Source organism: Cynoglossus semilaevis, chromosome 18 (genome assembly GCF_000523025.1).
Source record: "Cynoglossus semilaevis isolate Cse_v1.0 chromosome 18, Cse_v1.0, whole genome shotgun sequence".
Taxonomy (NCBI): domain Eukaryota; kingdom Metazoa; phylum Chordata; class Actinopteri; order Pleuronectiformes; family Cynoglossidae; genus Cynoglossus; species Cynoglossus semilaevis.
The window spans coordinates 15,160,550-15,172,094 of record NC_024324.1 but is presented as its reverse complement, the minus strand read 5'-3'; the positions used below and the strand labels follow the sequence as shown (position 1 = coordinate 15,172,094).

Here is an 11,545-nt window from a genome sequence, read left to right as displayed (position 1 = left end):
AAAAAACCATATAGTCCTAGCATTTGTGAATTTATTATGGCTTTTTTGTTTTGCTTCTGGTTAATTGTCTTTTAAAGAAGTGTTAGCTGTTGATCGTTTTGTATCTAAATGATTTTAAAATTCCCTTAAAAGACATTCATTTTGTCAGTCACACAGTTATTTTTCTGCAGCAACGTTGCAGAATTTTTTTTTTTTAATTAAATACAAATTTGCCAGTAAACCTTTTGAACTGCGCTGAAGTCATTACAAAAATAAAAATCCAATTTTTATTTCCGTAATGCCAGGTTAGTAAACACCTGACCTCAATCTTTGACATACTTGTTTATGTTTTTTGGGTTTTTTTTAATCTAAAGTAATCATGCAAGGTTATATTTTGCAAATCAAAATGTAGAGTACCTAGTGTCGTTCCACATCATGTGACAGAAACTCGGCTTGCTCATTAAGGTGCTTACTGTAGAGGGACACGTTCCAAAATAAACATCGGTGAGCAGTTGGTATTCCGTAAACCCATCTGTGGCATTTAGTGAAAAAAGGAGTGTGTTGATGTTTGGCAAACCATTGGCTCTGGGCACCCTTAGTGCACGTTCCTAATCTTGGCTTCTTAATGTATGTTATTATATATATATATATCACTTTAGAGATGACTGAGTAAACTAGAAACTTGAGTTGGTTCTGTAAATTAAAAAAATCATTTATTATGTAAACCCTATCTTTTCTAGCAATCTAGGTATAGTAATCGTAGTCCCAGGCTGAGCAAATAAATCATGTTGCTCAAGGGCTCTGTTGCCGTTTTTGTTGTCATATCTGAGCCTTGAGAGTACATCCGGTCTTTGGTTTACATAGACGTCTGTGCAGTGTGTCTGGCTTTGCCTTGTTTAATTAATGCTCTGCAGCCGTATTGTGGAATTCGCGATGGAATCGGTGACGACGCGTATCCGTCCTGTCGTGGTTTGTCACGGTTTTCTGTAGTCGAAGGTCTGCAATAACAATGCTGTTGTCGTCAAGTGAGAAGATATTTGATCCAAAAAACATTCAACGTTGCAGAAAGGTGCATTTTCTTGACCATCCAAATTATTATTACAAGTATGACCCAACATGAAGCACGAGTCAGAGTCCATTGTACGTTTGGTTACACATTTACCCTGATTAAACAAAGCATAAACAAATCGACACTCGACAAATACACGCAGTGACGAAACTCGTCGCAGCTGTTCAGGATCTCCGAGGAGATGCGTCCTAACTTGTTTTCATTAAAATCAGACACCTTTTGCGTTTATTCCGTCTGTCATTGTACTTTCAGACTCACAACCTTAGATATTCAAACTAGCTGGAGTTTTACTTCGAATCTGATGATGAATGATCTCACTTCATAAATATATATTTGCTGCGGAGTGCCGACGTCAGTTACAAAGCAAACAGAAAATCGTGACCCGGCCGTCCCCCAGAGCATGTATGATGTCAGCGTAGTCAAACTTGCCGTAGCGCACTCCACATATTAGAACAATAGACACCAGATTGAATATCAGAAGAACCAACTCTCACTTCCCCCTGCAGTTGTGTGTACTGTATTTGTATTTGCTGCTCTGTGTTCGAAGGAAGTACAAGAAAACCTCCCATAACTGTAGTGTCTACCCCAGAGAAGCTAGCGAAGTTGGGAGTCATTTAAACACATTACCCAAGAATGTTGCGTCACTCCGCGGTGAAGTAAGTTCTCAAGTAAATTTAATAATCATGTACACATTTTGTAGCGTTATGCAACCGCAGGGTTTATAATTGTATACTACAGTAACTGTATAGATGTACAGTGGTAGCAGGATGTGTTATGTGATGTTTTCCATAGCGTTAGCATCAGGCTTCCAAAAGGTGAAAGTTCATTGGATTACACACAGTGACAAGGGTGTTTTTTCTGGCTTTCCATTGTCTGAGTAACCGTGTCAGTTGACGTTTTGTATACAGACTTAAAAGGTGGTGAGGAAGTTGGACGGATTAGCGCTGGGTCAGTGCACATGGTTGCACATGACAGCAAACCTGCATTGTGTCAATTTTGTCAGCGTATGTTTCTGTACGGATACATTTACACGTCATTATATCCAGTAGAAAAATAGAAATCTCAACAAAAACAAACATTTTCATTCTCCTCACTCCTCTGACTACCCCTCTTTTTTTCTTTTTTTTTTTTTTAGGAATGTTAGCTGAGCTGGGTGTCATCTGATTGGCTGAATGTCAGCATTCTGAGTGTGAAAGCGCGTCACATGTAAACATAACGTATCACATTTCAGACCAGCTTTTGTGGTGTGTTTACTGTGAGCGATGACGATGGAAATAAGATTTATCGGGCAGGCCTAGTCAGGAGAGTTTAAAAGGTCAGTCACACAGAAGTCGCACCTGCATTGCTAGTTTTAACAACTTTAAAGAAGTGAACTTTTGTGGCTTTTGAAAGGAAATAATACTCGTGCGCAGTGGATGCTAAAATATGTCCATGTTTGTTTTTGGTTTTTTTTTAGCTACATAATCGAAGCTGTTTTCAGTGTGTCACCGAGGTAACAATAGTTTAGCAGACCTACTGTATATAAACCAGGTCAAAGGCTAGTGTTATGACTAAGCCTATGCTACTTAACACTGATACACTGATAACTGTCTAAATAGGGAGCGACTATTAGACGAATGCTAATGGTGGCGGTCGGTTTCTGTGATCCTGACGCTTCTAAGAAAAAAAATAAATAAATAAAAAGGCAGAATCTGTTGTATCAGGTTAAACAAAACCAAATACTGCGTCAAATTCACAGTAATCACAGGGAAGTGAAAACAGGGCCATCAGATATCAGTTTCCCGTCAATGGAACTGTTTTTTTTTTTTACTTTGATTTATTCTTAGGTTCAGTGCGGTATGCTAGTCTGATACGAGGGAACTGAAGAAATGCTGTATTTGTCAGTTGTGAAAATAAATGTGTTTTTGGCTCCCTCTTAAGTTCAACACCAAGTCTCTCATGCACACACACACACACACCAACGAGCCTATCTGTGTTTATAAAATAGTCCATGTCCCACTTTGTTCCTTTCTGCTGCCATGCTCTCGTTCTGTAATTTCTCCGGCGTGATCGTTAATTTGTGTGAGCTTGGGGAAAATTTGCCGCTTCACCACCGCTTTCACGGCGTCAACACGGAGTGAGCGAAAAGTTTGAAGGGGCAAAAAAACAAAAAAAAAATAGAAAGAAGATGGAGGTAAAGGAAAAGACGAGAGGTAGGTTCAAGGCTAATGATGGTGTGCCGGTTGATCAGGGCCATGAGAAGGCAGAATAGTATACATTAGCTTAGCCCTGTCGTTTTCATTGATTTGTCAATATGATAAGTTGATAAGATAAATGTGTGACTCGAATTAGTCCTGAAAGACTGCCACACTCAGTGCAGTCAAAACTGCTGTCTCATATCTGCCCCCCCCCCCATCTGATTCATTTGCCTTTTCTCTTTAACTGTTTTTTTTTTTTTTTTTTAAAGTCCAGAAACTAAGGTCAATTGATCTCCTCTTAGGATCGCAGCCAATAGCACAGTTAGCCACAGGGCACTTAGGTCACAGAGAAACCCTTGACTCTCAAGAAACTGCTAAATATCTCGTAATATATTTGAAATATTTCTATTCAATCAATTGCATAATTTAGCAAAAAGTCCACTGACCAATCAGTTTATCAGCTATTTTTTATTTTTTATTTTATTTTTTTTTAAGGCAGGAAACTAGCGGGAGTGCTCTGTCTCATCTAAAAAAAAATCCATAATCCTTAATATCAGATGGTCTGGCAAGGACCCATGTTACTGCTTTAAAAAGTTGGCGTTACACACAAACAGTTTTTTAAATGTCATAAGTAATTGACTTCCATGCCAGAACAGACATTACAGACTAATAAAAACCTTAATAGAATAGAATTTTTTTTAAGGGCACTTTCTTATTCGTTTTAACTCCTAACAGTTTCCTTTTAAGTCAGACAGGGACTATAATGTATAAAGGCGCTTTTAGTCATTGCTAGCTGCGCAGGTTCTAAGTCAGACTATAATGTATAAAGGGGCTTTTAGTCATTGCTAGCTGCGCAGGTTCTTGTTTGCTCGCTGCAACTTTATATAGAATGAAGTAGAAGTTTGTATCTGAACATTTGGTGTCTTGAGATGTTGCACTTTATTTCAGTGGAGTTGCCATGTTTGGGGTAATAACTAACACGAAGCCGGTTTCGGCAATACTTTTATACTCAAGTATTTACTTTTACTGTTGCATGATGTAATTACAATGTTGTGGCAGGGGTTTCTAAATGCTAAAAGGTACCAGCCACGGGGCAGGGAGCTAAGCTGAGCTACATGCTAAACTGAATATAGCACAGTAGAACAGAGTCTCCGTGTCCAACAAACACAAACCAAAAGTGAGACTCAGAAACAAAAGAGTTGTCCCTCGACCCCCCGCTGACCTTTCGGTTGACTTCTACTGAGTCACGAGTTCAGGGTCACTGTCCAAATGCATCCTCCCAGCTTCATTGTGTCTTTGTTTTCGTCTCCGTCGTTGTCGACTCCAGCCACAGTAAGCCGCTCACGATGAGTTATTTGTCCATCCTTGACTTCGACGTGTTTGCCGAACCCGCACAGATCGCTTTTGTCTCGTGGACGGCTTTGACAGCTGCCTGTTGCTCATTGTGTTTGTGCCTCACACCTTATTTCAGTCAGTGTGAGCCAGACAATTGGTATTTTAAATGTTAAGGGGTCTTTCGTTTTTTTTTGTGAGTCAAACGATGAGTGTGCCTGCCGAGAAGGGGAAGGCAGGGGCCCAGTGAAAGGGTGGTTTTGTGTTAATGCGGACTGTGATACAGAAACAGTTTGTCGGGACAAGAGAGCCGTCTGTGGAGACAGGCTGGGTTCAGTGTACGGTGTACAGTGTTCACCAGAGCGGAGGAGGGGAAGGAGGGTTTCTGGTTGAGGGTTTGCATGCTTCTTAGAGGTGAGTTGAAAACATTTTCTAGGACTGGGACCCACTGAATGTCTGCTCTGTTGTGTGACCCCCCCGCCCCCCCAGCACCTCTTGAGTTGTGTGTAAGCTTGTTAGCTTTAGCCGAACATCCAAGTCCAGCTTATCTTTCCATGGTCTCGAACAAATTGGACATGGTGCCGGTGCGGGTCTCCGTGTGTGCCGTTGGATTTAGCTGTTCAGTGGCAACATTCCATAAATGAGAGACTGCAGTAATGAATACTTTATGAGTATCAGTGTGTGTGTGTGTGTGTGTATGAATGGGGTACACGTTGCGTTTAACCTCCTTTTGTAGCACGCTTGTATAATTTCCAGCTTTTCGGTTAACAGACATATTGTTTAGATTGTGATAAGATGTGGGGAACCAACACTCCAGTCTGGCATTAGGGTTTTTTGGGATACTTTGGCTTGAGTCAACATCCTTGGCATTACAAATATGTGAAGTATGTGACTGTTTTGGTTCTCTCGTCGCTTTGCGTTTTCCTTCCCTTTTTCCCTTCAACTCATTCGTCTTTGTGAAGTTCTGTTGGCTAAATAACGCTCCCGTGAGATCACGATCATGTCTCCATACGCGGCTCACCTCTGTTCTCTCCATTGACATGTTTGTGACGGAGAACCGTTTCCCGTGATTACGAACCCCCCCGTGGCAGCGGCAGCAACTGCTAGTTTCTCTCATGTGTTGCTAAATCATAGCCCTCTGAAGAGACATCTATTGTTCTACTGAATAGGAAATGGAAAAAAAATACTCATTCAGTGTGATTAAATAACATCGATTAAAACAGATTTTTTTTGTTTTCCTAAAACCCATATCTGCATAAATACAAACACAGAGATATCATAAGAATGCAACTGTTAGCATTTTTACGGGGTTTGCGTTTCTGTGGCCCTGCAGTAAGTCTCAGGTTCTCATTCTTAGAAAAAAACTTAGAAAAAAACAAATAAAAACAAAAATAAAATGCAGTATTTATACACATATAGACATGATTACTTAATTAACAAATAACCTTTGAACAGTATTGGCACAGTCACAGCTTCCTTAGTGTTTTTAAAAAATCAGGCATCATCCCAACATGGCCAAGTTAATATTCTGAAAAATCCGAGTTCAGAGTTCTTCCTATAAAGATCTTCATGCCTCTGTTGTTGTTTTTTAAACCATTATTTTCATTGAAAAAATGCTGGAAAAAAATGTTGAGTTTGTTCTCCTTTTAAGTCACTGAGATTCGCAAGTACAGCTGTAAACTAAATAAATGTTGATTTTTAAGACAGAAAAAAAAAACAGATCATCTTTGTGTGCTCACATTCTCCAATATATTATATATATTCACTGCAGCTTATTTTCTTCCTTGTTTTTATGTAGTTTTTTATCATGGCACAAATACATATTTTAAAATTGTACCTTTTTTCCTTCACCCTTTGTGCTCAAAACATGAAGTCTCCAATATATTCCTTGTTTTTATGTAGTTTTTTATCATGGCACAAATACATATTTTAAAACTGTCCTTGGACATTTCTGAAAAAATATATTTTCCCTTCACCCTTTGTGCTCAAAACATGAAAAGACGAAATCTGAATGTCTCGGAGTTGTTCATAATTTTCTTTCTTTTTTTTTCTTTTTTTTTGTCTCTTCTACAGATGTATCCCTTTCTAAGGAGCCGAAAGGAGACGTATCGAGTCAGATAGCAGGTAAAACCATGTCGCAAACAACTGCTTACTTGGTCAACCTTATCGATAACAATGGCCTAGAAATGTCAAGAAGTTGTACAGTACCTTTCGTTGCATTAATATCTGCCTTAACTGAGGCTAGGACAGGACAATAATTAGACCTGGTATTTATTCAAGACATCTTTAGTGACTGGTGTGACTGGCTGGCTGAGAAAGGAAAGGACAGTGCTGGTTATGTAACAATATTAATGGACATTGGACCATGACAGATGTGTTGAAGAGTGCTGAGCTAGGAGCGAATACCGTGGAATTGCCGATTAGTAACACCGCCTGCACGTCCACCTCCCCCTCTGCCTGGTAGTTAAATCACTGTAAATCTCCAGTAATCAGTTACCAGTTGAAATGTAATGTCTGTATCACCTCCAGAGGGCGCCTTCTTGCAGTACAGGATTTCAAGGGACAGAGCTGCGTTAGACTGAACTGCAGGAGTAGAGATTGGAATGATGTCATTTTTTTAAAGTTTTTTTTTTCTTTTTTCTTGTATACAACATTAAAACATGTTGTTTTTTTTCTTCTTCTGGATTTGTCCAAACTATGATAAAACTGTTAAAACCCCAAACAAATGAACTCTTTGCACCAAACCAAAGCTTTTATTCTCTCTTGTCCCTCTCTTTCCTCTCCTCCTCCACTCCTCTCCTGCTGTGTCTGGGTCGCTGTGGTAACCCTGGCCTGTTTTTTTGCTCGGTTAGTCTACCCTGCTATTAGAGGTCTGGATGAATTGAGAAAACAGAGAAAGGCAGAAATTATTGAGAAGTAGTGCTTTTCTTATTTTCTCTCCCAAAGACCGAATCTCAGTTTTGGGGACAAACTAAGGAAAGTTGAAGGACACAACACGTCTTTGCGGTCAGGACCAGGAGCCTGACCGCACTGTTGAATTATTTATGTTGTTGGTTTTATGTTGCATTATAATAATATTTATTGCAGTATTAATATTAGCCTGACACAGAATTCTCTATTAGTTCTCCTACAGTGAAACAAATAGCTTTAGTGAGGTATTATGATAGATAGATGGATAGATAGATAGATAAATAGCTAGCTAGCTAACTAGATAGATGGATGAATAGCTAGCTAACTAACGAGATAGATAGATAGATGGCTAAATAGCTAGTTAACTAGATAGATGTATCGATAAATAGCTAGCTGGCTAGCTAACCAGATAGATAGATAGAAAGTTCAACATTTTTCAGTACAGTCCTGCAGAGGCCATAAATAATCAAACATGAATAGAAGCAAAGCTATTAAAATATTTTTTTTTTTAATAATTTTCCATCCTTGGATATGATATTTAATTTCGCTTCTAACTTTATCTGGCTTTGTACTTAAAATGAACAATGTTGGCAATAATTCGTCACATTCACTTTTGGAAAAGCACCACTGAGAACCAACCAGATTGTAATACTGCTTCTACTGTTTCTCAATTCTCTGTCTTATTTTTGTCCTTGCGTTTTGAGGCTTTTTAATATAGAAAACACATTGACACAACTGCGTAGCTGCTGTAACGTTTCCTTGTCTTTACGGATGTGGCATCTACATATTTAGGTCAGATTTTTGCGTTGTCAGTAATTGTCCCCCACCTCCTCTCGGGCTGCAGAAAATGACTCCTCTCTTGGAAATGAAAAAAATGAATGATTAATAACTTTGGGTTTTGTCAACTTGTCGTCATCGTCGTCGTCTTTTACTTTTATGGCTCTGTGTATTAACACGACATGTCGGAAGACAAAACCAGCTCTGAGACCTTTCTGTTTCCGGTCAACGACAAATTTCACAAATCAATAAGTGTCTGCTGCCAGGCTGCGTAAGAGCGTCTCTGATCAGTACATATGTCATGGGTCCAGGTCATGGGCGTCCTATTTCTGTCCACTCCCTCAGCCTCGAGGAATTCCTGCCATTCCCACACATCTCTCCGCGAAGAATGCCTGTCATGTCGCGAATGCGGGATGCACACACATGTGCGCAGTTCTGGTTTCCTTTGACCCATAACAGCTGGGTCAGGAGCTGTGTGTCCTCGTCAACTGGCGGGACAGTTGGGACTACATTTTATTCCGATAGGGATGATCTGGTGTATATGTGTGTGAGTGTGTGTTTAGTATTTCAGTGGCGTGAAGACTGCTTCCCCCTCCCCACACCGACTGATCCATAACCACCCGTATCAACTCCCATCCCATCTGCCACAGCCTGAGCAGCTGTTGCATTCCCTTCGTTTTTTTTTTTTCTTTTCTTCTTCCAATAAAACCCACGCCTCGCTCCTTGAGATATTTGTTATAATGTTGAACGTATAGAGGGAACGTCATACAGCGTTCCGATGATCTAGCGCCCAATCGACCTCGAGAAGGCCCCAACAAGCCTAGCGCTTCCGTGACGTATTTTTCCACGCGCGCACGCAGCCGCGACGTTGGAAATATCCGAGTTTGTTTGCGGTCGTTTCCATTAAGCAAAAGGCGACGAGTATTTCCACTCCTGTCGTCTCGTGCCCCTTCTCACAGAGGGGTGTAACAGCATAGCTGTCTTTCTCCCACCCACATTTTGCTGAAGTTTTAAAAATCTTTCAAAAAAGTTCAGCTGCGTTTTTTTTTTTCATAGCGCACTCATTCAACGGGGATGCTTCTTTGGTGAACATGCTCACCGCGTTCTTGAATCACTTAAGTTAATTTTGCATAATACACGGGATTACTCATGAACTCTGATGACATCTTGAATGCAAACATCCTGAACAAGGTAATAACCCGTTTGATATTTGCTCAGATTAATTTTTGAACCGGGTTGAAATCGTCCACGCACGTACACGCGCAATATCTTCTTAAATATTCTAAGTAAATTCTTGGTTTCGATCAAACACCAAGTCACCTGATTTTGCTACAGGTACGCAAATCTACTCGTCACGTTTTCAGCACACCTGTGCGGCCATTATTGTCAACATTCGTAAGTGTTCCTCAGTACCTCGCAAGTCATTTCACAATTGCGTTCACATCAGTCAGCTTGTCGATGGTAGGCTAACTCGTCATACTTATTAATCAATCAATCAGTCAATCATCAATGGAATCAGTTCTTATGATGTGACATCATCTGTAGCCTTTCCAGTTCCCTTTTTAATGTAAATCTTTTTTAACAGGCCGACAGCTATAATGTAGCGCAAACGCCGCTAATACTGAAAATTCTGCCAGTATATAGGACCTATATACCGGGTCAACTCTAGTACACATTTGATATGATCTCGCGGGCCAAAAATAAATACATCGTGGGCCTGATTTGGCCCCTGAGCCTGAGTTTGACACATGGGTTAGTAAACCAATTTTTAAATAAATGTTAATATTACTTTTTTGTTTATATAGCCCTGTTATAGTGGATCAAAAACTATTGGTTCATATAGCCCTGTTATAGTGGATCAAAATAAGACCAATGCAAAGACTTCTGATGGGATCTAAGGGACCGTACTGTTGAATTAGCTAACACGTATTCCTAGCGTGATGTAGATCCATGTCAGATAGAGCCTCTGCTCAACTGTATGGATTACCCCGTCTACTTCGCGTCTATCTCCCTTTCAGGAAGCTTACTAATATGCAGTGCCTGCACATGTAATCATTCCACCCTCTTCACAGTAAGGAGGATCATCGGGAACCTCCCTCTCCAAAAGACAAGCAGATTAGCAGCTCAGCTAATGCCCTGCAGGCAAATTTATCCACATCATGCTTCGCAGCCACCGAAATAGTTCCCACTGACACTGTACTACCGCCTTTTGGAAGATTCGCGGCAGCTTTTCCATGTGGATGCTAAAGACAACAGCAGAACGATCAGGGGTTTGGAATATCTCCCCTCAGGAATCCTGGGATTAGCCTTAAATGCTGTGACCGTACCCAGAGTGGACTGGAATTCCTTCAACATATCAGCCTTTCTCCCCCCCCCCGCCTCCCTATATTTTTAATATGTGTCATTTAACATGACTTGCTGGTAACCAATCATAATTGGCGATATGCCCAGACTGGCTCCGCTCTTATCCAACTGGCAGGTACACGACCAAAAACTGGGGTGGGTGTTTGTGAGCGGCGGTTATTTTGTAAACTACAGTGAGATCGTTTTCTTTCGTTTGTTTTTTTTTTGCTTTTTGTTATTCTCACTAGCGCAACATGAATTGTTCAAGAAGTTCGTAGGACGACTTAAAGAATTGTTTCCCAAAGATTGGGTCGCGACCCTCAGGTGGGTCGCAAGAGTTTTTGGGGGGGTTTTTTGGGTCGTTTCGCTTCATGTTTCCCAGGAGTTTACGAATAATGTCTATCGACTTGGGTCGCGAAGGTTTGCGAAAATATAAGTTTGGGAAACACGGACCTACAGGATGGATTGTACAGATATATACATCACTGTCATCTTTTTGGTCATCAAAGCCGTTGACTCTGAACTTGTAACTTCCACCGTCGTTATTTAATGTTTATTTATTATTTACCGTTCACTACCGCGTTCCCTCCTCCTAGCTTACACATAAACCGCTAACCCCATCGTAGCACCGCCGTAAACACGAGGATAAGATTCCCATAAATATCTCCCAAACTACTGTTATTTTTGTGCACGTCCATCTTCGGGGCCTAATTAGAAAGGGAAGCAAACAAGAATGTGATTTTACGACGAGACACGTCACGTTGTCACTAATTTCCCCCCTTTTTCCACCTGTGTCTTTTTTTTTTAATCGCGCACTCGGAAAAGCGTTCCTCTCCTTCTACTTCACTGTCTTCTGCGTGCCAGTCGTTGTGTGGGCGTGACTTGGCCACTCTATATTTAGCTGCCGTGCCACTTTCTCCGGTCCCAGAGCACTGCGGAGCACAGGGAACTGTTTCTG

General features: G+C 40.6%; 1 protein-coding gene across 1 annotated transcript in view; it reads left to right on the top strand.

Moving 5' to 3' along the window:
* LOC103394720 (triple functional domain protein-like) overlaps positions 1-11,545 on the top strand; it is a 62,721-nt gene that overhangs the window by 5,296 nt on the left and 45,880 nt on the right. Inside the window, 1 exon segment of the mRNA XM_008332146.3 lies at positions 6,631-6,681. Coding sequence (XP_008330368.1) covers positions 6,631-6,681 — 51 coding nt within the window.